Consider the following 24475-nt stretch of genomic DNA (forward strand, 5'->3'; position numbering starts at 1 on the left):
ACCAGTAGCTCATCACTTTATTAAGATGGGTCATCTTATCAATGAGTTAAGATTTCAAATAATTGATAGTGTAGCTAGACCCCGTAGAGGGGGAGATAGGGAGAAGCTGTTGAAACAGTGTGAAGCTTTCTGGATCTTTAAATTAGGAACTCTTGAACCTAATGGTCTCAATAGAGATTGGGATCTTTCAGTTTTTTTATAAACAGTCTACATAATGTTTTTATTATCTTCATCTAATTGATGCTAGAATATTTCTATATTGTGATAAGCTTTTCTATCTATCTAGGAGATTTGTATATATTTGTGTTGGTTAAATACCACTTTGATACATTGTTACCCATAGGGTTAAATTAATAGTTTGCAATAGAGCGCCACCTAGTGGTGTTTGCCTATATATAGACTGAAAATCACTGTTTGTATGCATGATTAAGGAAACTTGTTCCGAAACGTCGCTGCTACTCCTGTGTAAAATTTGGTATTAAATTTACTTTTGCTGTCACTCACTTATGCTGTTGGAGCCCTGATTGTAGCTCCTGAGTGAACCTGCATGTCTCTGACCGCTGTTGTGCTGGACTTTCTCTGCTTATCTAAACTAATAACACACACAGAATGAAATGTTGCCATGTTTTTATTGAACACACCATGTAACATTCACAGTGCAGGTAGAAAGAGTATGTGAACCCCTAGACTAATGACATCTCCAAGAGCTAATTGGAGTGAGATGTCAGCCAACTGGAGTCCAATCAATGAGATGAGATTAGAGGTGTTGGTTACAGCTGCCCTGCCCTATAAAAAACACACACCAGTTCTGGGTTTGATTTTTACAAGAAGCATTGCCTGATGTGAATGATGCCTCGCACAAAAGAGCTCTCAGAAGACCTACGATTAAGAATTGTTGACTTGCATAAAGCTGGAAAGGGTTATAAAAGTATCTCCAAAAGCCTTGCTGTTCATCAGTCCACGGTAAGACAAATTGTCTATAAATGGAGAAAGTTCAGCACTGCTGCTACTCTCCCTAGAAGTGGCCGTCCTGTAAAGATGACTGCAAGAGCACAGCGCAGACTGCTCAATGAGGTGAAGAAGAATCCTAGTGTCGGCTAAAGACTTACAAAAGTCACTGGCAAATGCTAACATCCCTGTTAGCGAATCTACAATACGTAAAACACTAAATAAGAATGGATTTCATGGGAGGATACCACAGAGGAAGCCACTGCTGTCCAAACAAAACATTGCTGCACGTTTACAGTTTGCACAAGAGCACCTGGATGTTCCACAGCAGTACTGGCAAAATATTCTGTGGACAGATGAAACCAAAGTTGAGTTGTTTGGAAGAAACACACAACACTTTGTGGCGAAAAAGAGGCACAGCACACCAACATCAAAACCTCATCCCAACTGTGAAGTATGGTGGTGGGGGCATCATGGTTTGGGGCTGCTTTGCTGCGTAAGGGCCTGGACGGATTGCTATCATCGAAGAAAAAATGAATTCCCAAGTTTATCAAGACATTTTGCAGGAGCACTTAAGGCCATCTGTCTACCAGCTGAAGCTCAACAGAAGATGGGTGTTGCAACAGGACAATGAACCAAAGCATAGAAGTAAATCAACAGAATGGCTTAAACAGAAGAAAATACGCCTTCTGAAGTGGCCCAGTCAGAGTCCTGACCTCAACCCAATTGAGATGCTGTGGCATGACCTCAAGAAAGCGATTCACACCAGACATCCCAAGAATATTGCTTAACTGAAACAGTTCTGTAAAGAGGAATGGTCAAGAATTACTCCTGACCGTTGTGCACGTCTGATCTGCAACTACAGGAAACGTTTGGTTGAAGTTATTGCTGCCAAAGGAGGTTCAACCAGTTATTAAATCCAAGGGTTCACATACTTTTTCCACCTGCACTGTGAATGTTTACATGGTGTGTTCAATAAAAACATGGCAACATTTCATTCTTTGTGTTATTAGTTTAAGCAGACTGTGATTGTCTATTGTTGTGACTTAGAAGATGATCAGATCACATTTTATGACCAATTTGTGCAGAAATCCATATCATTCCAAAGGGTTCACATACTTTTTCTTGCAACTGTATGTATGTATGTATATATATGTATGTATGTGTGTATATATATATATATATATATATATATATATACAATGTGTGTGTAAAGAGCATTATAATAAAAATTATTGATCAGATACAAGGTGTAACATTTCATTTAAAAAAAAAATCCAGATTTACTTCCTTCTCTTTGTTGACACATAGCTCCTTTCCATGAGTGTATGCCCAGGAGTATGTACACTCCTTTAGCCTCAGCAGTGTTTGTAATAATGATAGGGCTCAAGCAACACACCTGCTCCTGAGCCTATTTTGTTATGCTCTTTTGTTGAAAATAGCTATGTTTTTATTTCTTTGCAAAACTCCTTTGTTAAATGATCAATTGTTTGTGTAGAAGTCAATAAAATGATCTCCTATTCTTCCTTCCTAACAGATCCTGTACTTGGTGGTACCATAAAAGTTAAAGATTTTGAGATAGCAGCTAGAAAGGGTAAGATCTGGAAATATAAACTCTGTATATTTACAACGTAACTTAATTGGTAGGCAAGGCACATAGAAACAGCTAAATGCTCCTTGTAGGCATATGAACTAATAAAGTGTGATTTATTTTCTTTATTTGTATTCCTGTGCTTTTGGATTTATTAAAAGCAAATAAAATCACGAAGAACTGTGATTCCTGATCATGAGCACTTTATCTAATTAGATCTGACATGTTGCTATCCTGGAGATGGCTAAAAAGTGTTTGCTATTGGCAGGTGCACCCAAATAAACAGTTTGCCTAAACAAAGTTTGTTTCTATAGCCTGTTTTCTCCCGTTCCACCTCTAAAGCAGGTGTGCCAAGACCTTTGTGAGTCAAAGGAGTGTCATTTCTATTGAGGTTTCATTGTGATTTCCTTGCTTTAAGCAAGCTAAACATTATAGTAAGATGTGACTTCTAATGTGAAAACATTTACATATTTGTTGCACAATTTCCCTGTTTCTAAACATCCGGCTAGATTTTTGCTACTGGAAGTAAACAATCTAAACGACTTGAGAGGTCTACTGAAAAAAGCCTAATGGTCATAGGTGAAACTGCATAGAACTGATGTGAAACTTCATTTTTTTCTTTCTTTCATTATTCAGACTGAGCATGTGATTTTAAAAAACGTTCTAATTTACTTCTATTATATTTTCTTTCTTTGTTCTCTTGGTATCTTTTGTTGAAAAGCAGCGCCGTAAGCTTAGGAGCCGGCCCATTTCAGTAGCACTATATGTCAGCAGTTTTGTAAGAATGTTTTCAATTTGCAGGAGCACTAGATAGCAGCACTATTTCCTACCATGTAGTGCTCCAGATGCTTTCGTAGGTATCACTTCAACAAACTGATACTTCGCAAATTTGATAATAGAAGTAAATTGGAAACTACTTTTAAAATGGTGTTCTCTGTCTGAATCACAAAAGAAACATTTTGTTTTAAATATCCCTTTAACAACTCAGCTGGTGCGGCCTATGTTTGCCTGTACATGCTACGCACAAGCACATAAATGTATACGTTTACTGACAGACTTCTACATTGATTTGTAGTGAACTAATTTACTTTTTACAGTGATGCTGTTTTACGCTCCCTTTTAATATCTAAAACTATTGAACGTCGGCCTATATATTAGACATGATCAGATGCATAGAAATGTTTTTTTATATTATATTCTTCTATTGTATTGTAAATGTTAGTGGTATAATTGTGTCGCTTGTATTCTCTACGTTAAAGGGACAGTCTAGTCAAAATAAAACTGTCGTGATTCAGATAAGGCATTCAATTTTAAACAACTTTCCAATTTACTTTTATCATCAAATTTGCTTTGTTACCTTGGTGGTATTTTTGAAAAGCTAAACCTAGGTAGGCTCAAACTGATTTCTAAACCGTTGAAAATTGCCTCTTTGTTCTGAGCATTTTGAAACTTTTTCAGTTAGACAGTACTCGTTCATGTGGGTCAGATAACATTGTGCTCACTCCCGTGGAGTTATTTATGAGTCTGCACTGATTGTCTAAACTGCATGTCTGTCAAAAGCACTGAGATAAGGGGGCAGTCTGCAGAGGCTTAGATACAAGGTAATCAGAGAGGTAAAACAACTTAATATAACTGTGTTGATTATGCAAAACTGGGGAATGGGTAATAAAGGGATTATCTATCTTTTTAAACAATAAAAATTCTTGTGTATACTGTCCCTTTAAATGTTTGTTATGCAGCCATCGTGTAATAAGCTTCATAATTTTTATGCATGTTAAGGTATTATATTGGGAAACGGGTATATGTGGGTTTGACTTTTTTCTTTCATGATTCAGATAGAGCAGGCAATTTTAAGTAACTTTCTAATTTACTCCCATTTAGTAATTTTTCTTTGTTTAAAAAAACAGGAATATAAAGCTCAGGAACCAGCCCATTTTAGGTTCAGCAGCATGGATAGCGTTTGTGTATTGGTGGCTACATTTAGCCACCAATAAGCAAGCGTAACCCAGGTACTGAACCAAAAATTAGCCGGCTCCTAAGCTTTACATGTTTGCTTTTTAAATAAGGATAGCAAGAGAACAAAGAAATTACTAATGGGAGTAAATTAGAAAATTGCTTAAAATTGCATGCTCTATCTGAATCATGAAAGAAAAACATTGGGTGTAGTATCCCTTTAAGCCCATGTGGTGTACTCGGTAAAAATGCCTTGTACGCTGTGGAAAAGCTATACATTTTTGTGTATTTAAAAAGAAAAACACACTCGCCCGTCCCATTTCGACCTCATAAATGCCGTTAATAACTTCATTGGTTATATTCTTCTCTAGGTTCTGTAGTCTTTTGTTGGTCAAACAAACACTTTTTTGTTTTGACAATGTCAGATTCTATGTGCAGAATGTTTCTTGAATATGGTTCATATAAATTCAATAAATTACCTATATTAAAGGGACAGTCAAGTCCAAAAAAACCTTTCATGATGCAAATAGTTTTTTTTATTTTTTTATTCTTTATTTATTCAAAGAACATACATCGACTTTTGCCTCAATGTATAAAAGAGCGAACATCGTCAGTTGATAAGAAAAGCACATGTCCAAATTATACATAAAAATGAAAATCTTATAACCATTGAGTTTTACCAATGCATATCCTCATTTTCTATTCATTTTATACCTTCCAGCCACTCTACTCTACCTCTCACCAGTCCCCTCCCCGGGGTGTCATTGTTCCCTTTTCCCCTGATAAACTAGGTCCCTGACCTTGAAGAAGGGGTATATTCCCCAAAGTTAAGTTGCCATTCTCCCCTTACTTGAGCTTCTAGGATGTAGTTGGACATTTCATTTTTATCAACTTTCCAATTTAATTTTATCACCAATTTTGCTTTGTTCTCTTGGTATTGTTAGTTGAAAGCTAAACCTAGGAGGTTCATATGCTAATTTCTTAGACCTTGAAGGCCGTCTCTAATCTAAATGCATTTTGATAGTTTTTCACCACTAGAGGGCATTAGTTCATGTGTTTCATATTGATAACATTGAGCTCATGCAAGTCAATTTTCCGATGATTGAGCACTGATTGGCTAAAAAGCAAGTCTGTCAAAAGAACTGAAATAAGGGGACAGTTTGCAGAGGCTTAGATACAAGGTAATTACAGAGGTTAAACTTGTATTATAACTATGTTGGTTATGCAAAACTGGTAAATGGGTAATTAAAAAATTATCTATGTTTTTAAAACAACAAAGAAAATCTGGTGTTGACTGTCCCTTTAAGATGGTACATTTAATTTGTATTTTGTTAATAATTTGTCAGTCACACACATTATTTCTTCTGTCTTTCTCTGCATCTCTGGAATCTGACTATAAATAAAAGTAATACATACATGGTAAGTTATCCAAAGTTTGCAGTACAATGTGCAGGGTTTATCCAGGGCCTATTAATTTTAATTTCCCATCCGGTTTAGTTTTTTTTTCAGAGTTTAGTTACATTTTAGGGTGTTGTCAATGATGGGGGTTTTTTTAAAATATTTTTTTTTTTTTTTTATCTTTTTACAATTGTAATTTGTCACTTTTTTTTCAGAATGTAAAAGTATTGAAAAGACATCAGGAGATAATCCGTTCCTTTGTATGGATCTCACATATATAACACAACTCCTGCAGGAGCTTGGTTTTCCAAAGGAGAAGGATCTAAAGGTAATCTATACTTCATTTACAGATAGCACTTTGCATGCAGTTCTCAATTAAGCCTTTATTTAAAGGTCTAGGTTGAAGAATTAGAAGTGCAATACCATACAAATGTAATTGTGTTAATGAAAACAAAATGTCCCTTTAAGAACATTTTTACTTTAAGAACTTTTATAGTACAGGCTGCACTGTGAATGGTTACTAAATGTCTTTAATACAGTTTGAAAAGTACAACTGTCTGTGTGGTGTTCCGATTGTGTTTGTCTATAATTGTGGCTTGGATGGATAAAGGGCAACATTTTATGAGTAATCCATGCACAAACACAGGTAATTCCATTATTCCAAAGACTTCACAAACCTTTTATTGCAACTTTGTCTAGATCAGCTCTCAGGGTATCTTGCTACCAAGCAACTACTGCAGTCTTGTGTGACAACTTAGCTGACCTTCTCACTGAAGAAGCATTCCTGGAAGAAATTCAGGATTGTTTAAAAATGGTCAGGACTGCAAATAGTGTTTGTAACGTAGCTGTAGAAATGACTGGCATAACATGCTGCAATGGCTGTTTTGGCTAGATGATCATTAGGCTCAAGACATGATCTATAGTTTTTTAAAAGCAGAGTCTTATCTCTTCCCTTTCAAGGTAAAAATTTGTTTGGACCAAGTCTTTAGGTAAAGGAGCTTTCCTGCCACAATATAAAAAAGCTAAAGGCAGGATTATTTCTGCTGCATGTTTTTTGCTCCTTTTGTCAGTATAAGAATGGTCAAAATCCAAATAATCCAAGAAGCCCGCACCTGCTCCTTTTATAGAGATAAGAAACTCAAAAATGTTCTTTTGTGATTCAGACAGAGCATACCATTTCTCCTACATTGGTGTGTCCGGTCCACGGCTTCATCCTTACTTGTGGGAATATTCTCTTCCCTAACAGGAAATGGCAAAGAGGCACACAGCAAAAGCTGTCCATATAGCCCCACCTCTGGCTCCGCCCCCCAGTCATTCTCTTTGCCGCTCTGAACAAGTAGCATCTCCACGGGGATGGTAAAGAGTTTGTGGTGTTTAGTTGTAGTTTTTATTTCTTCTATCAAGAGTTTGTTATTTTAAAATAGTGCCGGTTTGTACTATTTACTCTGCAACAGAAAATGATGAAGATTTCTGTTAAAGAGGAGTATGATTTTAGCACTAACAACTAAAATCCATTGCTGTTCCCACGCAGGACTGTCGAATCCAGAGAACTTCAGTTGGGGGGAACAGTTTGCAGACTTATCTGCTTCAGGTACATTCAGTCTCTTTTCTAACAAGACCCAGTATTGCTAGAGGACTGTCAGTTTTCCCTTAGGGGACCGGTAAGCCATTTTCTTAGACGCAGTAACAGAATTAAGGCTTTAAAATTGGGCTATATGCTGGTTGACACCTTTGTAGGCTAAATCGATTCGTTTTTTAGCTTATTATATGGCAATTGAAGTGTTTTGTGAACTTGAAAACACTTTTGGGAACGTTTTTATTTGCGCCTGGCATTTGTTATAGACGCCTATTCTAGTCAGAAAGGCCCCTTCACTCTGGTACAGAGGGAGGAGGCCTCATTTTCGCACCTCAGTTGCGCAGTTACTTTAATAGGCAGTGCATGCAGCTTCATGTGAGAGGGTCCTGTAGCTGAGAAAAGGATCCAGGGAGGCTTAACCCCTTAATGACCACAATGTACCCTGTATGTCACTGGTCGTTAAGGGTTTTTTCAGGACATAATAGCACAAGTCTAGCAAGAAAACGCTATTAATGCCCTCTCTCCAGAAGGCTTTGTGGAATAGAGCAGTCTCAACGCTGGTGGCAAGACCGCACTATAAAACAATCATGTCCCAAAAAAAGGCCAGCGACATACAGGGTACGTCGCTGGTCCTTAAGGGGTTAATCCTATTTCTCTTGTAAGGTGTATCCAGTCCACGGATCATCCATTTCTTGTGGGATATTCTCATTCCCAACAGGAAGTTGCAAGAGGACACCCACAGCAGAGCTGTAATATAGCTCCTCCCCTAACTGTCATAGCCAGTCATTCTCTTGCAACTCTCAACAAGCTAGGATGTTGTAGGAGAGAGTGGTTAAATATAGTTAGTTTATTTTTAAATAGTACCGGAGTTGTGCTATTTTATCTCGGGCAGTAAATAGAAGAAGAATCTGCCTGAGGTTTCTATGATCTTAGCAGGTTGTAACTAAGATCCATTGCTATTCTCACATATGTCTGAATGGATTACACAGATGAGGTAACTTCAGCGAGAGAATGGCGTGCAGTTTATTCTGCTATCAGGTACGTGCAGTTATAATTTTTTCTAGAGATGGAAAACACTAGAAAATGCTGCTGATACCGGATTAATGTAAGTTAAGCCTGAATACAGTGATTTAATAACGACTGGTATCATGCTTACTCCCAGGGGTAATACCCTTATGATATTGCAATATAAACGTTTGCTGGCATGTTTAATCGTTTTTATATATGCATTGGTGATAAAACTTTATTGGGGCCTAGTTTTTTCCACATGGCTGGCTTAAATTTTGACTAGAAACAGTTTCTGAGGCTTTCCACTGTTATAGTATAAAAGTTACAGTTGGTGCAGTTAAAATTACAAACTGTGACATCCAGCTTCCCTCAGGAGTCCCCTGTATGCTATAGGACATCTCTAAAGGGCTCAAAGGCTTTCCAAAGTCGTTTATTGGGGAAGGTAGGACCACAGCTTGCTGTGGCAGTTGGTTGTGACTGTTAAAAAAAAAAAAAAAAAGTCTATTTCGTTTTTTTGATCCGTTTTTTGAACTAAGGGGTTAATCATCCATTTGCAAGTGGATGCAATGCTCTGCTAGCCTATTACATACACTGTAAAAATTTCGTTTGATTTACTGCATTTTTTCACTGTTTTTCAAATTCTGACAAAATTTGTTTCTCTTAAAGGCACAGTACCGTTTTTTATATTTGCTTGTTAACTTGATTTAAAGTGTTTTCCAAGCTTGCTAGTCTCTATAAACATGTCTGACATAGAAGAAACTCCTTGTTCATTATGTTTAAAAGCCATGGTGGAACCCCCTCTTAGAATGTGTACCAAATGTACTGATTTCATTTTATGCAATAAAGATCATATTCTGTTTTTAAAAAAAGTTATCACCAGAGGAATCTGACGAGGGGAAAGTTATGCCGACTAACTCTCCCCACGTGTCAGACCCTTTGACTCCCGCCCAAGGGACTCACGCTCAAATGGCGCCAAGTACATCTAGGGCGCCCATAGCGTTTACTTTACAAGACATGGCGGCAGTCATGGATAATACACTGTCAGCGGTATTAGCCAGACTACCTGAACTTAGAGGTTAGCGAGATAGCTCTGGGGTGAGACAAAATGCAGAGCATACTGACGCTTTAAGAACCATGTCTGATACTGCCTCACAATATGCAGAAGCTGAGGAAGGAGAGCTTCAGTCAGTGGGTGATGTTAATGACTCAGGAAAGATACCTGATTCTAATATTTCTACATTTAAATTTAAGCTTTAACACCTCCGCGTGTTACTTAGGGAGGTTTAGCTGCTCTGAATGACTGTGATACCATTGCAGTGCCAGAGAAATTTTGTAGACTGGATAAATGCTTTGCAGTGCCGGTGTGTACTGATGTTTTTCCAATACCTAAAAGGTTTACAGAAATTATTAAGTAATGGGATAGACCAGGTGTGCCGTTCTCTTCCCCTCCTATTTTTAGAAAAATGTTTTCCAATAGACGCCACCACACGGGACTTATGGCAGACAGTCCCTAAGGTGGAGGGAGCAGTTTCTACTCTAGCAAAGCGTACTACTATCCCTGTCGAGGACAGTTGTCCTTTTTTAGAGCCAATGGATAAAAAATTAGGTTACCTTAAGAAAATATTTATTCAACAAGGTTTTATCCTACAGCCCATTGCATGCATTGCCCCTGTCACTGCTGCTGCGGCGTACTGGTTTGAGTTCTCTGGAAGAGGCTTAACAGGTAGAGACTCCATTGGATGACATACTTGGCAAACTTAGAGCACTTAAGCTAGCCAATTATTTTATTTCTGATGCCATTGTTCATTTGAATAAACTAACGGCTAAGAATTCTGGTTTTGCTATACAGGCGCGCAGAGCGCTATGGCTTAAATCCTGGTCAGCTGACGTGACTTTAAAATCTAAGCTACTTAACATTCCCTTCAAGGGGCAGACCCTATTCGGGCCTGGTTTGAAGGAGATTATTGCTGATATCACGGGAGGAAAAGGTTGTGCCCTTCCTCAGGACAGGTCCAAATCTAGGGCCAAACAGTCTAATTTTCGTGCCTTTCGAAACTTCAAGGCAGGTGCGGCATCAACTTCCTCTAATAATAAACAAGAGGGAACTTTTGCTCAATCCAAGACGGTCTGGAGACCAAACCAGACCTGGAAAAAAGGTAAGCAGGTCAAAAAGCCTGCTGCTGCCTCTAAGACAGCATGAAGGAACGACCCCCTATCCGGTAACGGATCTAGTAGGGGGCAGACTTTCACTCTTCGCCCAGGCGTGGGTAAGAGATGTTCAGGATCTCTGGGCGTTGGAAATTATATCCCAGGGATATCTTCTGGACTTCAAAGCTTCCCCCCCAAAAGGGAGATTTCACCTTTCACAATTATCTGCAAACCAGATAAAGAGAGAGGCATTCTTACCCTGTGTACGAGACCTCCTAGTTATGGGAGTGATCCATCCAGTTCCAAAGGAGGAACAGGAACAGGGTTTTTACTCAAATCTGTTTGTGGTTCCCAAAAAAGAGGGAACCTTCAGACCGATTTTGGATCTAAAGATCTTAAACAAATTCCTCAAAGTTCCGTCGTTCAAGATGGAAACTATTCGTACCATCCTACCACTGATCCAGGAGGGTCAATATATGACTACAGTGGATCTAAAGGATGCTTATCTTCACATTCCGATACACAAAGATCATCATCGGTTTCTCAGGTTTGCCTTTCAAGACAGGCATTACCAGTTGTAGCTCTTCCCTTTTGGATTAGCTACAGCCCCAAGAATCTTTACAAAGGTTCTAGGGTCGCTTTTGGCGGTCCTAAGGCCGCGGGGCATAGCAGTAGCCCCTTATTTAGACGGCATCCTGATACAGGCGTCAAACTTCCAAATTGCCAAGTCTCATACGGACGTAGTACTGGCATTTCTGAGGTCGCATGGGTGGAAAGTGAACAAGGAAAAGTGTTCTCTATCCCCACTCACAAGAGTTTCCTTTCTAGGGACTCTGATAGATTCTGTAGAAATGAAAATTTACCTTGACGGAGTCCAGGTTATCAAAGCTTCTAAATTCCTGTCGGGTTCTTCATTCCATTCCGCGCCCTTTGGTGGCTCAGTGTATGGAAGTAATCGGCTTAATGGTAGCGGCAATGGACATAGTGCCGTTTGCACGCTTACATCTCAGACCGCTGCAACTATGCAGGCTCAGTCAGTGGAGCGGGGATTACACAGATTTGGCCCCTCAACTGAATCTGGACCAAGAGACCAGGGATCCTCTTCCCTGGTGGCTATCTCGGGTCCATCTGTCCAAAGGTATGACCTTCGCAGGCCAGATTGGACTATTGTAACAACAAATGCCAGCCTTCTAGGTTGGGGTGCAGTCTGGAACTCCCTGAAGGCTCAGGGATCGTGGACTCAGGAGGAGTCTCTCCTTCCAATAAATATTCTGGAACTAAGAGCGATATTCAAGGCTCTTCAGGTTTGGCCTCAGTTAGCAACTCTGAGGTACATCAGATTTCAGTCGGTCAACATCACAACTGTAGCCTACATCAACCATCGAGGGGGAACAAGAAGTTCCCTAGAGATGTTAGAAGTTTCAAAAATAATTCACTGGGCAGAGATTCACTCTTGCCACCTATCAGCTATCCATATCCCAGGTGTAGAGCACTGGGAGGCGGATTTTCTAAGTCGTCAGACTTTTCATCCGGGAGAGTGGGAACTCCATCCGGAGGTATTTGCACAACTGATTCTCCGTTGGGGCAAACCAGAACTGGATCTCATGGCGTCTCGCCAGAACGCCAAGCTTCCGTGTTACGGATCCAGGTCCAGGGATCCCAAGACGACACTGATAGATACTCTAGCAGCGCCCTGGTCTTTCAACCTGGCTTATGTGTTTCCACCGTTTCCTCTGCTCCCTCGACTGATTGCCAAGATCAAGCAGGAGAGAGCATCGGTGATTCTGATAGCACCTGCGTGGCCACGCAGGACCTGGTATGCAGATCTAGTGGACATGTCATCCTTTCCACCATGGTCTCTGCCTCTGAGACAGGACCTTCTACTTCAGGGTCCTTTCAACCATCCAAATCTAATTTCTCTGAGGCTGACTGCCTGGAGATTGAATGCTTGATTTTATCAAAGCGTGGCTTCTCCGAGTCAGTTATTGATACCTTAATACAGGCACGAAAGCCTGTCACCAGGAAAATTTACCATAAGGTATGGCGTAGATATCTTTATTGGTGTGAATCCAAGGGTTACTCATGGAGTAAGGTCAGGATTCCTAGGATTTTATCTTTTCTCCAAGAAGGTTTGGAAAAAGGATTGTCAGCTAGTTTCTTAAAGGGACAGATTTTTGCTCTGTCTATTCTTTTGCACTAGCGTCTGGCAGATGTTCCAGACGTTCAGGCATTTTGTCAGGCTTTAGTTTGAATCAAGCCTGTGTTTAAACCTGTTGCTCCACCATGGAGCTTAACCTTGGTTCTTAAGGTTCTTCAAGGAGTTCCGTTTGAACCTCTTCATTCCATAGATATCAAACTTTTATCTTGGAAAGTTCTTTTTTTTTTTTTTTGGTAGCTATTTCCTCGGCTCGTAGAGTCTCTGAGCTATCTGCCTTACAATGTGATTCTCCTTATCTGATTTTTCATACGGATAAGGTAGTCCTGCGTACCAAACCTGGGTTCTTACCTAAGGTGGTATCTAACAAGAATATCAATCAAGAGATTGTGGTTCCATCCTTGTGTTACACAATCTGGACGTGGTCTGTGCTTTAAAGTTTTACTTACAAGCTACTAAAGATTTTCGTCAAAAATCTGCTTTGTTTGTTGTCTACTCTGGACAGAGGAGAGGTCAAAAGGCTTTGGCAACCTCTTTTTCTTTTTGGCTAAGAAGCTTAATCCGCTTAGCCTATGAGACTGCTGGACAGCAGCCTGCTGAAAGGATTACAGCTCATTCCACTAGAGCTGTGGCTTCCACTTGGGCCTTTAAAAATGAGGCTTCTGTTGAACAGATTTGCAAGGCGGCGACTTGGTCTTCGCTTCATACTTTTTCAAAATTTTACAAATTTGATACTTTTGCTTCTTCGAAGGCTATATTTGGGAGAGGTTTTACAGGCAGTGGTTCCTTCCATTTAAGTTCCTGCCTTGTCCCTCCCTTCATCCGTGTACTTTAGCTTTGGTATTGGTATCCCACAAGTAATGGATGATCCGTGGACTGGATACACCTTACAAGAGAAAACACAATTTATGCTTACCTGATAAATTTATTTCTCTTGTGGTGTATCCAGTCCACGGCCCGCCCTGTCATTTTAAGGCAGGTAATTTTTAAATTTAAACTACAGTAACCACTACACCCTATGGTTCCTCCTTTCTCGGCTTGTTTTCGGTCGAATGACTGGCTATGACAGTTAGGGGAGGAGCTATATTACAGCTCTGCTGTGGGTGTCCTCTTGCAACTTCCTGTTGGGAATGAGAATATCCCACAAGAAATGGATGATCCGTGGACTGGATACACCACAAGAGAAATAAATTTATCAGGTAAGCATAAATTGTGTTATTGAATCACCCCTAAGGAAGGTAAAAGCCGCAGCAAAGTCTGTGGCAGGGACTGTAGTGTGTTTAAACCGGTAAATTGAACTTTTAGCTCCGGTTTGCTTATTTAAGGGTTTAGAGACTTGAAATTTGGTGTGCAATACTTTCAAACCATTAAGACACTGGGGTGTAAATTTCAGAAAGATCGGATTTTTCTTTGATGGTTTTTGAACATTCAGAAATAAAGTGTGCTCTTTTTATTATTTAAAGAGACAGTAACGGTTTTGTTTAAAATTGTTTTCATTGCAATAAAAGCCTGCCTAAATCTGTCTAACATGTCTGTACCTTCAGATAGCATATGTTCTGTATGTATGGAGGCCAAGGTGGTTCCCCCTTTAAATGTATGTGATAATTGTGCCATGGCGTCCAAACAAAGTAAGGACAGTACTGTCACATTTAATAAAATTGCCCAAGATGATTCTTCTAATGAAGGTAGTGGGGATAGTTCATCATCCTCTCCTTCTGTGTCAACACCAGTTTTGCCCGCGCAGGCGATCCCTAGTTCATCTAGCGCGCCAATGCTTATTACTATGCAGCAATTAACAGCAGTAATGGATAATTCTATAGCAGCTCTTTTATCCAAACTGCCAGCATTTCCTAGAAAGCGTGATTGCTCAGTTTTAAATACAGAGGATGAGCAAGTAGGCGCTGACGATAATTTATCTGTTTTACCCTCACATCAATCTGAGTTGGCAGTGAGGGAGGGGCTGTCTGAGGGAGAAATTTCTGATTCAGGTAAAATTTCTCAGCAGGCAGAACCTGATATTGTGGCATTTAAATTTAAGTTAGAACATCAACGTGCCCTGCTTAAGGAGGTACTAGCTACTCTTGATGATTGTGATTCTTTGGTAATTCCAGAGAAGTTGTGCAAAATGGACAAATTCTTAGAGGTCCCAGTGCACGCTGATGCTTTTCCGATACCCAAGAGGGTGGCGGACATAGTGACTAAGGAGTGGGAGAAGCCAGGCGTACCTTTTTGTTCCCCCTCCTATATTTAAGAAAATGTTCCCCATTGTCGACCCCAGAAGGGACGCATGGCAAACGGTCCCTAAGGTAGAGGGGGCTGTTTCAATGCTAGCCAAGCGTACAACTATTCCTATAGAGGACAGTTGTGCTTTCAAAGATCCTATGGATAAAAAATTGGAAGGATTGGTTAAAAAGATTTTTTTTCAGCAGGGTTTCCTTCTTCAACCAATTTCGTGCATTATTCCTGTCACTACGGCGGCATCTTTTTGGTTCGAGGAACTAGAAAATTTGCTCCAAAGAGAAACTCCATATGATGAAGTCATGGACAGAATTCACGCACTAAAGTTGGCTAATTCCTTTATTTTGGATGCCGCCTTTCAATTGGCGAAATTAGCGGCGAAAAACTCATGTTTTGCAATAGTGGCGCGCAGAGCGCTTTGGCTAAAATCCTGGTCGGCAGATGTATCGTCCAAAACTAAATTACTTAATATTCCTTTCAAAGGTAAGACCCTTTTCGGGCCAGAATTGAAGGAGATTATTTCAGACATCACTGGGGGAAAGGGCCATGCCCTCCCACAGGATAGGCCTTTCAAGGCTAAGAACAAGTCTAATTTTCGTTCCTTTCGCAATTTCAGGAACGGACCGGTTTCTAACTCTGCAGCCTCTAGATAAGAGGGTAACGCTTCCCAGCCTAAACCTGCATGGAAACCATTGCAAGGCTGGAACAAGGGTAAACAGGCCAAGAAGCCTGCTGCTGCTACCAAGACAGTATGAAGGGGTAGCCCCCGATCCGGGACCGGATCTAGTAGGGGGCAGACTTTCTCTCTTTGCTCAGGCTTGGGCAAGAGATGTTCCGGATCCCTGGGCACTAGAAATAGTCTCTCAGGGGTATCTTCTAGAGTTCAAGGAACTTCCTCCAAGGGGAAGGTTCCACATGTCTCGCTTATCTTCAGACCAGATAAAGAAACAGGCATTCTTACATTGCGTAGGAGACCTATTAAAGATGGGAGTGATAAACCCAGTTCCAACAGCGGAACAAGGTCTAGGTTTTTACTCGAACCTATTTTGTAGTTCCCAAAAAAGAGGGAACTTTCAGGTCATTTCTGGATTTAAAGATTCTAAACAAATTCCTCAGAGTTCCATCATTCAAAATGAAAACCATTTGGACGATTTTACCAACAATCCAGGAGGGTCAATATATGACTACCGTGGACTTAAAGGATGCGTATCTGCATATCCCTATCCACAAAAATCATCATCAGTTCCTGAGGTTCGCCTTTCTGGACAAACATTACCAGTTTGTGGCTCTTCCATTCGGTTTAGCCACCGCTCCCAGAATTTTCACAAAGGTGCTAGGGTCCCTTCTAGCGGTCCTAAGGCCGAGGGGCATTGCTGTAGCACCTTACCTAGATGACATTCTAATCCAAGCGTCGTCCCTTTCCAAAGCAAGGGCTCATACAGACATTGTTTTAGCCTTTCTCAGATCTCACGGGTGGAAGGTGAACATAGAAAAAAGTTCCCCGTCCACAAGGGTTCCCTTTCTGGGAACAATAATAGATTCTGTGGAAATGAAGATTTTCCTGACAGAGGTCAGAAAGTTAAAACTTCTAAAAGCTTGTCGAGTTCTTCATTCTATTCCTCAGCCTTCCATAGCTCAGTGCATGGAAGTAATAGGACTAATGGTTGCAGCAATGGACGTGGTTCCTTTTGCTCGAATTCATTTAAGACCATTGCAGCTGTGCATGCTCAAACAGTGGAATGGGGATTATGCAGACTTGTCTCCCCAAATTCAAGTAGACCAGGTAACCAGAGACTCACTCCTCTGGTGGTTGACTCAGGATCACCTGTCTCAGGGAATGAGTTTCCGCAGACCAGAGTGGGTCATTGTCACGACAGACGCCAGCCTCTTGGGCTGGGGCGCGGTCTGGGACTCTCTGAAAGCTCAGGGTCTATGGTCTCGGGAAGAGTCTCTTCTCCCGATAAACATTTTGGAACTGAGAGCGATATTCAATGCGCTCCTGGCTTGGCCTCAACTAGCGAAGGCCAGGTTTATAAGATTTCAGTCGGACAACATGACGACTGTAGCGTACATCAATCATCAGGGGGGAACAAAGAGTTCCTTGGCGATGAGAGAGGTATCCAAGATCATCAAATGGGCGGAGGATCACTCCTGCCATCTATCTGCAATTCACATCCCAGGAGTAGACAACTGGGAGGCGGATTATCTGAGTCGGCAGACTTTCCATCCGGGGGAGTGGGAACTTCACCTGGAGGTCTTTGCCCAGTTAACCCAACTATGGGGCACTCCAGATCTGGATCTGATGGCGTCTCGTCAGAACTCCAAGGTTCCTCGCTACGGGTCCAGATCCAGGGATCCCAAGGCGACACTAGTGGATGCATTGGTGGCGCCCTGGTCGTTCAATCTGGCTTATGTGTTTCCACCGTTCCCTCTCCTTCCCAGGCTTGTAGCCAGGATCAAGCAGGAGAAGGCCTCGGTGATTCTAATAGCTCCTGCATGGCCACGCAGGACTTGGTATGCAGACCTGGTGAATATGTCTTCGGTTCCACCATGGAAGCTACCTTTGAGGCAGGATCTTCTAGTACAAGGTCCATTCAAACATCCAAATCTAGTCTCTCTACAACTGACTGCTTGGAAATTGAACGCTTGATTCTATCTAAGCGTGGGTTTTCAGGTTCGGTTATAGATACTCTGGTTCAAGCCAGAAAACCGGTGACTAGGAAAATTTACCATAAGATATGGCAAAAATATATCCGTTGGTGCGAATCCAAGGGATTCTCTTGGAGTAAAATTAAAATTCCTAGGATACTTTCCTTTCTCCAAGAGGGTTTGGATAAAGGTTTGTCAGCTAGTTCTTTAAAAGGACAGATATCTGCTCTGTCTGTTTTGTTGCACAAGCGACTGGCAGCCGTGCCAGATGTACAGGTGTTTGTACAGGCGTTAGTCAGAATCAAGCCTGTCTACAGACCTATGACTCCTCCATGGAGTCTAAACTTAGTTCTTTCAGTTCTTCAAGGGGTTCCGTTTGAACCCTTACATTCCATAGATATTAAGTTACTATCTTGGAAAGTTCTGTTTTTGGTTGCTATTTCTTCTGCTAGAAGAGTTTCTGAATTGTCTGCTTTGCAGTGTACTTCACCCTATCTGGTGTTCCATACAGATAAGGTAGTTTTACGTACCAAGCCTGGTTTTCTTCCAAAAGTGGTTTCCAACAGGAATATTAACCAGGAAATAGTTGTTCCTTCTCTGTGTCCGAATCCAGTTTCAAAGAAGGAACGTTTGTTACACAACCTAGATGTGGTCCGTGCTTTAAAATTCTATTTAGAGGCAACAAAGGATTTTAGACAGACATCATCCTTGTTTGTCGTTTATTCTGGTAAGAGGAGAGGGCAGAAAGCTACTGCTACCTCTTTCCTTTTGGCTGAAAAGCATCATCCGATTGGCTTATGAGACTGCCGGACGGCAGCCTCCTGAACGAATTACAGCTCACTCTACTAGGGCTGTGGCTTCCACATGGGCCTTCAAGAACGAGGCTTCTGTTCATCAGATCTGTAAGGCAGCGACTTGGTCTTCCCTGCACACTTTTGCCAAATTTTACAAATTCGATACTTATGCTTCTTCGGAGGCTGTTTTTGGGAGAAAGGTTTTGCAAGCCGTGGTGCCTTCCGTTTAGGTTACCTGACTTGTTCCCTCCCTTCATCCGTGTCCTAAAGCTTTGGTATTGGTTCCCACAAGTAAGGATGAAGCCGTGGACCGGACACACCAATGTAGGAGAAAACAGAATTTATGCTTACCTGATAAATTTCTTTCTCCTACGGTGTGTCCAGTCCACGGCCCACCCTGGCTTTTTGTCAGGTTTAAAAATTTTTATTTCTATACACTACAGTCACCACGGCACCCTATGGTTTCTCCTTTTTCTCCTAAACGTCGGTCGAATGAATGGGGGGCGGAGCCAGAGGAGGGGCTATATGGACAGCTTTTGCTGTGTGCCACTTTGCCATTTCCTGTTAGGGAAGAGAATATTCCCACAAGTAAGGATGAAGCCGTGGACCGGACACACCGTAGGAGAAATTTATCAGGTAAGCATAAATTCTGTTTTTTAAAAAAAAGTTTACTTCTGTTATTAAATTTGCTTCATTCCCATATTATTCTTGGTTGGGGAGATACCGAGGAAGGTGTGTGGGGCACTCCATGGCAGCAAATAGTGCTGCCATTTAGTGCTCTTGCAAATGGATAACATTCTTCCAAAACTGCTGCCATATAGTGCTCTAGACATGGGTAGGCTCCTGAGCTTTACATCCCTGCTATTTAAAAAAAGATACCAAGAGAACAAATAAAATTTGATAATAGATGTAGTTTAAAATAGCATGCTCTGCCTGAATCATGAAAGAAAATTTTTGGTATTTATATCCCTTTAACCCCTTAGTGACCACAGCACTTTTCAATTTTCTTACCGTTTGGGACCATTACATTTACATTTCTGCGGTGTTTGTGTTTAACTGTAATTTCTTTCATGTAATTAGCAAGAGTCCATGAGCTAGTGACGTATGGGATATACATTCCTACCAGGAGGGGCAAAGTTTCCCAAACCTCAAAATGCCTATAAATACACCCCTCACCACACCCACAAATCAGTTTTACAAACTTTGCCTCCCATGGAGGTGGTGAAGTAAGTTTGTGCTAGATTCTACGTTGATATGCGCTTCGCAGCAGGTTGGAGCCCGGTTTTCCTCTCAGCGTGCAGTGAATGTCAGAGGGATGTGAAGAGAGTATTGCCTATTTGAATTCAATGGTCTCCTTCTACGGGATCTATTTCATAGGTTCTCTGTTATCGGTCATAGAGATTCATCTCTTACCTCCCTTTTCAGATCGACGATATACTCTTATATACCATTACCTCTACTGATTCTCATTTCAGTACTGGTTTGGCTTTCTACTACATGTAGATGAGTGTCCTGGGGTAAGTAAGTCTTATTTTCTGTGACACTCTAAGCTATGGTTGGGCACTTTATATAAAGTTCTAAATATATGTGTTTAAACATTTATTTGCCTTGATTCAGGATGATCAATATTCCTTATTTCAGACAGTCAGTTTCATTATTTGGGATAATGCATATGAATAAATCATTTTTTCTTACCTTAAAATTTGACTTTTTTCCCTGTGGGCTGTTAGGCTCGCGGGGGCTGAAAATGCTTCATTTTATTGCGTCATTCTTGGCGCGGACTTTTTTGGCGCAAAACATTTCTATGTCATTTCCGGCGGAAGTTGTTAGTGTTTGCGTCATTTTTTTGACGTTTTTGCGCCAAAAATGTCGGTGTCACCGGATGTGGCGTCATTCTTGGCGCCAAAAGCATTTAGGCGCCAATAATGTGGGCGTCTTTTTTGGCGCTAAAAAATGTGGGCGTCATTATTGTCTCCACCTTTTTTTCACATTATTTTAGTCTCATTTTTCATTTGCTTCTGGTTGCTAGAGGCTTGTTCATTGGCATTTTTTCCCATTCCTGAAACTGTCTTTTAAGGAATTTGATAGATTTTGCTTTATATGTTGTTTTTTCTCTTACATATTGCAAGATGTCTCAGATTGACCCTGGATCAGAAGCTACTTCTGGAAAAACGCTGCCTGATGCTGGTTCTACCAAAGTTAAGTGTATTTGCTGTAAACTTGTGGTAACTGTTCCTCCGGCTGTAGTTTGTGATGAATGTCATGATAAGCTTGCTTATGCAGATAGTATTTCCATTAGTAATATTCCGTTACCTGTTGCTGTTCCATCAACATCTAATACTCAGGATATTCCTGTTAATAGAGATTTTGTTTCTAAATCTATTAGGAAGGCTATGTCTGTTATTCCTCCTTCCAGTAAACGTAAAAGGTCTTTTAAAACTTCACATTTTTCAGATGAATTTTTAAATGAACATCATTCTGATTTGTCTGTTTCTGATGATGATTTTTCTGGTTCAGAGGATTCTGTCTCAGATATTGACACTGATAAATCTTCATATTTATTTAAAATGGAATTTATTCGTTCTTTACTTAAAGAAGTTTTAATCGCATTAGAGATGGAGGAATCTAGTCCTCTTGATACTAAATCTACTAAGCGTTTAAATTTGGTTTTTAAACCTCCTTTAGTTATTCCGGAAGTTTTTCCTGTCCCTGATGCTATTTCTGAAGTAATTTCTAGGGAATGGAATAATCTAGGTAATTCATTTACTCCTTCTAAAAGGTTTAAGAAATTGTATCCTGTGCCATCTGACAGATTAGAGTTTTGGGACAAAATCCCTAAAGTTGATGGGGCTATCTCTACTCTCGCTAAACGTACTACTATTCCTACGGCAGATAGTACTTCCTTTAAGGATCCTTTAGATAGGAAAATTGAATCCTTTCTAAGGAAAGCTTATTTATGTTCAGGTAATCTTCTTAGGCCTGCTATTTCTTTGGCTGATGTTGCGGCAGCTTCCACTTTTTGGTTGGAGGCTTTGGCACAACGAGTGTCAGATCATAATACTCATAGCATTGTTAAACTTCTTCAACATGCTAATAACTTTATTTGTGATGCCATCTTTGATATCATTAGAGTTGATGTCAGGTATATGTCTTTAGCTATTTTAGCTAGAAGAGCTTTATGGCTTAAAACTTGGAATGCAGATATGTCTTCTAAGTCAACTTTGCTTTCCCTTTCTTTCCAAGGTAATAAATTGTTTGGTTCCCAGTTGGATTCTATTATTTCAACTGTTACTGGGGGGAAAGGAACTTTTTTACCTCAGGATAAAAAATCTAAAGGTAAATATAGGGCTGCTAATCGTTTTCGTTCCTTTCGTCAGAATAAGGAACAGAAGCCTGATCCTTCCCCTAAAGGAACGTTTTCTGTTTGGAAACCATCTCCAGTCTGGAATAAATCAAGCCTTTCAGAAAGCCAAAGCCAGCTCCCAAGTCCACATGAAGGTGCGGCCCTCATTCCAGCACAGCTGGTAGGGGACAGATTACGATTTTTCAAAGAAATTTGGATCAATTCGATTCACAGTCTTTGGATTCAGAACATTGTTTCACAAGGGTACAGAATAGGTTTCAAGGTAAGGCCTCCTGCAAGAAGATTTTTTCTTTCTCGCATTCCAATAAACCCAGTGAAGGCTCAAGCATTTCTGAAATGTGTTTCAGATCTAGAGTTGGCTGGAGTAATTGTGCCAGTTCCAGTTCTGGAACAAGGTCTGGGGTTTTACTCAAATCTATTCATTGTACCAAAGAAGGAGAATTCCTTCAGACCAGTTCTGGATTTAAAAATATTGAATCGTTATGTAAGGATACCAACATTCAAAATGGTAACTATAAGGACTATTCTGCCTTTTGCTCAGCAAGGGCATTATATGTCCACAATAGATTTACAAGATACATATCTGCATATTCAGATTCATCCAGATCATTTTCAGTTTCTGAGATTCTCTTTTCTAGACGAGCATTACCAGTTTGTGGCTCTGCCGTTCGGCCTAGCAACAGCTCCAAGGATTTTTTCAAAGGTTCTCAGTGCCCTTCTATCTGTAATCGGAGAACAGGGTATTGTGGTATTTCCTTATTTGGACGATATCTTGGTACTTGCTCAGTCTTCACATTTAGCAGAATTTCATACGAATCGACTTGTGTCGTTTCTTCAAGAACATGGTTGGAGGATCAATTTACCAAAGAGTTCATTGATTCCTCAGACAAGGGTAACCTTTTTAGGTTTCCAAATAGATTCAGTGTCAATGACTTTGTCTCTGACGGACAAGAGAAGTCTGAAATTGGTTTCAGCTTGTCAAAACCTTCAGTCTCAATCATTCCCTTCGGTAGCCTTATGCATGGAAATTCTAGGTCTTATGACTGCTGCATCGGACGCGATCCCCTTTGCTCGTTTTCACATGCGACCTCTTCAGCTTTGTATGCTGAACCAGTGGTGCAGGGATTATACAAAGATATCACAGTTAATATCTTTAAATCCGATTGTACGACACTCTCTGACGTGGTGGACAGATCACCATCGTTTAGTTCAAGGGGCTTCTTTTGTTCTTCCAACCTGGACTGTGATCTCAACAGATGCAAGTCTGACAGGTTGGGGAGCTGTATGGGGGTCTCTGACAGCGCAGTGGGTTTGGGAATCTCAGGAGGCGAGATTACCAATCAATATTTTGGAACTCCATGCGATTTTCAGAGCTCTTCAGTCGTGGCCTCTTCTGAAGAGAGAATCGTTCATTTGTTTTCAGACGGACAATGTCACAACCGTGGCATATGTCAATCATCAAGGGGGGACTCGCAGTCCTCTGGCTATGAAAGAAGTATCTCGGATACTTGTATGGGCGGAATCCAGCTCCTGTCTAATCTCTGCAGTTCACATCCCAGGTATAGACAATTGGGAAGCGGATTATCTCAGTCGCCAGACGTTACATCCGGGCGAATGGTCTCTTCACCCAGAGGTATTTCTTCAGATTGTTCAAGTCTGGGGACTTCCAGAAATAGATCTGATGGCCTCTCATCTAAACAAGAAACTTCCCAGGTATCTGTCCAGATCCAGGGATCCTCAGGCGGAGGCAGTGGATGCATTGTCACTTCCTTGGAAGTATCATCCTGCCTATATCTTTCCGCCTCTAGTTCTTCTTCCAAGAGTGATCTCCAAGATTCTAAAAGAGCGTTCGTTTGTTCTGCTGGTGGCTCCAGCATGGCCTCACAGGTTTTGGTATGCGGATCTTGTTCGGATGGCTACTTGCCAACCTTGGACTCTTCCGTTAAGACCAGACCTTCTATCTCAAGGTCCTTTTTTCCATCAGGATCTCAAATCATTAAATTTGAAGGTATGGAGATTGAACGCTTGATTCTCAGTCATAGAGGTTTCTCTGACTCCGTAATTAATACTATGTTACAGGCTTGTAAATCTGTGTCAAGGAAGATATATTATAGATTCTGGAAGACTCACATTTCTTGGTGTTCTTCTCATCAATTTTCCTGGCATTCTTTTAGAATTCCTAGAATTTTACAGTTTCTTCAGGATGGTCTGGATAAAGGTTTGTCTGCAAGTTCCTTGAAAGGACAAATTTCTGCTCTTTCTGTGCTGTTTCACAGAAAGATTGCTAATTTTCCTGATATTCATTGTTTTGTACAGGCTTTGGTTCGTATCAAACCTGTCATTAAGTCAATCTCTCCTCCTTGGAGTTTGAATTTGGTTCTGAGGGCTTTACAAGCTCCTCCGTTTGAACCTATGCATTCTTTGGATATTAAATGACTTTCTTGGAAAGTGTTGTTCCTTTTGGCCATCTCTTCTGCTAGAAGAGTTTCTGAGTTATCTGCTCTTTCTTGTGAATCTCCTTTTCTGATTTTTCATCAGGATAAGGCGGTGTTGCGGACTTCATTTAAATTTTTACCTAAAGTTGTGAATTCTAACAACATTAGTAGAGAAATTGTGGTTCCTTCATTGTGTCCTAATCCTAAGAATTCTAAGG

At 40.7% G+C, this 24475-nt stretch overlaps 1 protein-coding gene across 3 annotated transcripts in view; it reads left to right on the forward strand.

The window, feature by feature from the left end:
• The window catches only part of ENTPD6 (ectonucleoside triphosphate diphosphohydrolase 6), a 180898-nt gene that overhangs the window by 147435 nt on the left and 8988 nt on the right, over nucleotides 1-24475 (forward strand). For all 3 annotated transcript variants that reach the window (XM_053711974.1, XM_053711976.1, XM_053711975.1), the window contains 2 exons: nucleotides 2486-2542; nucleotides 6106-6218. In XM_053711974.1, the coding sequence (XP_053567949.1) occupies nucleotides 2486-2542; nucleotides 6106-6218 (170 nt within the window). The remainder of the gene's footprint in view (nucleotides 1-2485; nucleotides 2543-6105; nucleotides 6219-24475) is intronic.

This window comes from Bombina bombina, chromosome 4, assembly GCF_027579735.1.
Source record: "Bombina bombina isolate aBomBom1 chromosome 4, aBomBom1.pri, whole genome shotgun sequence".
NCBI lineage: Eukaryota > Metazoa > Chordata > Amphibia > Anura > Bombinatoridae > Bombina > Bombina bombina.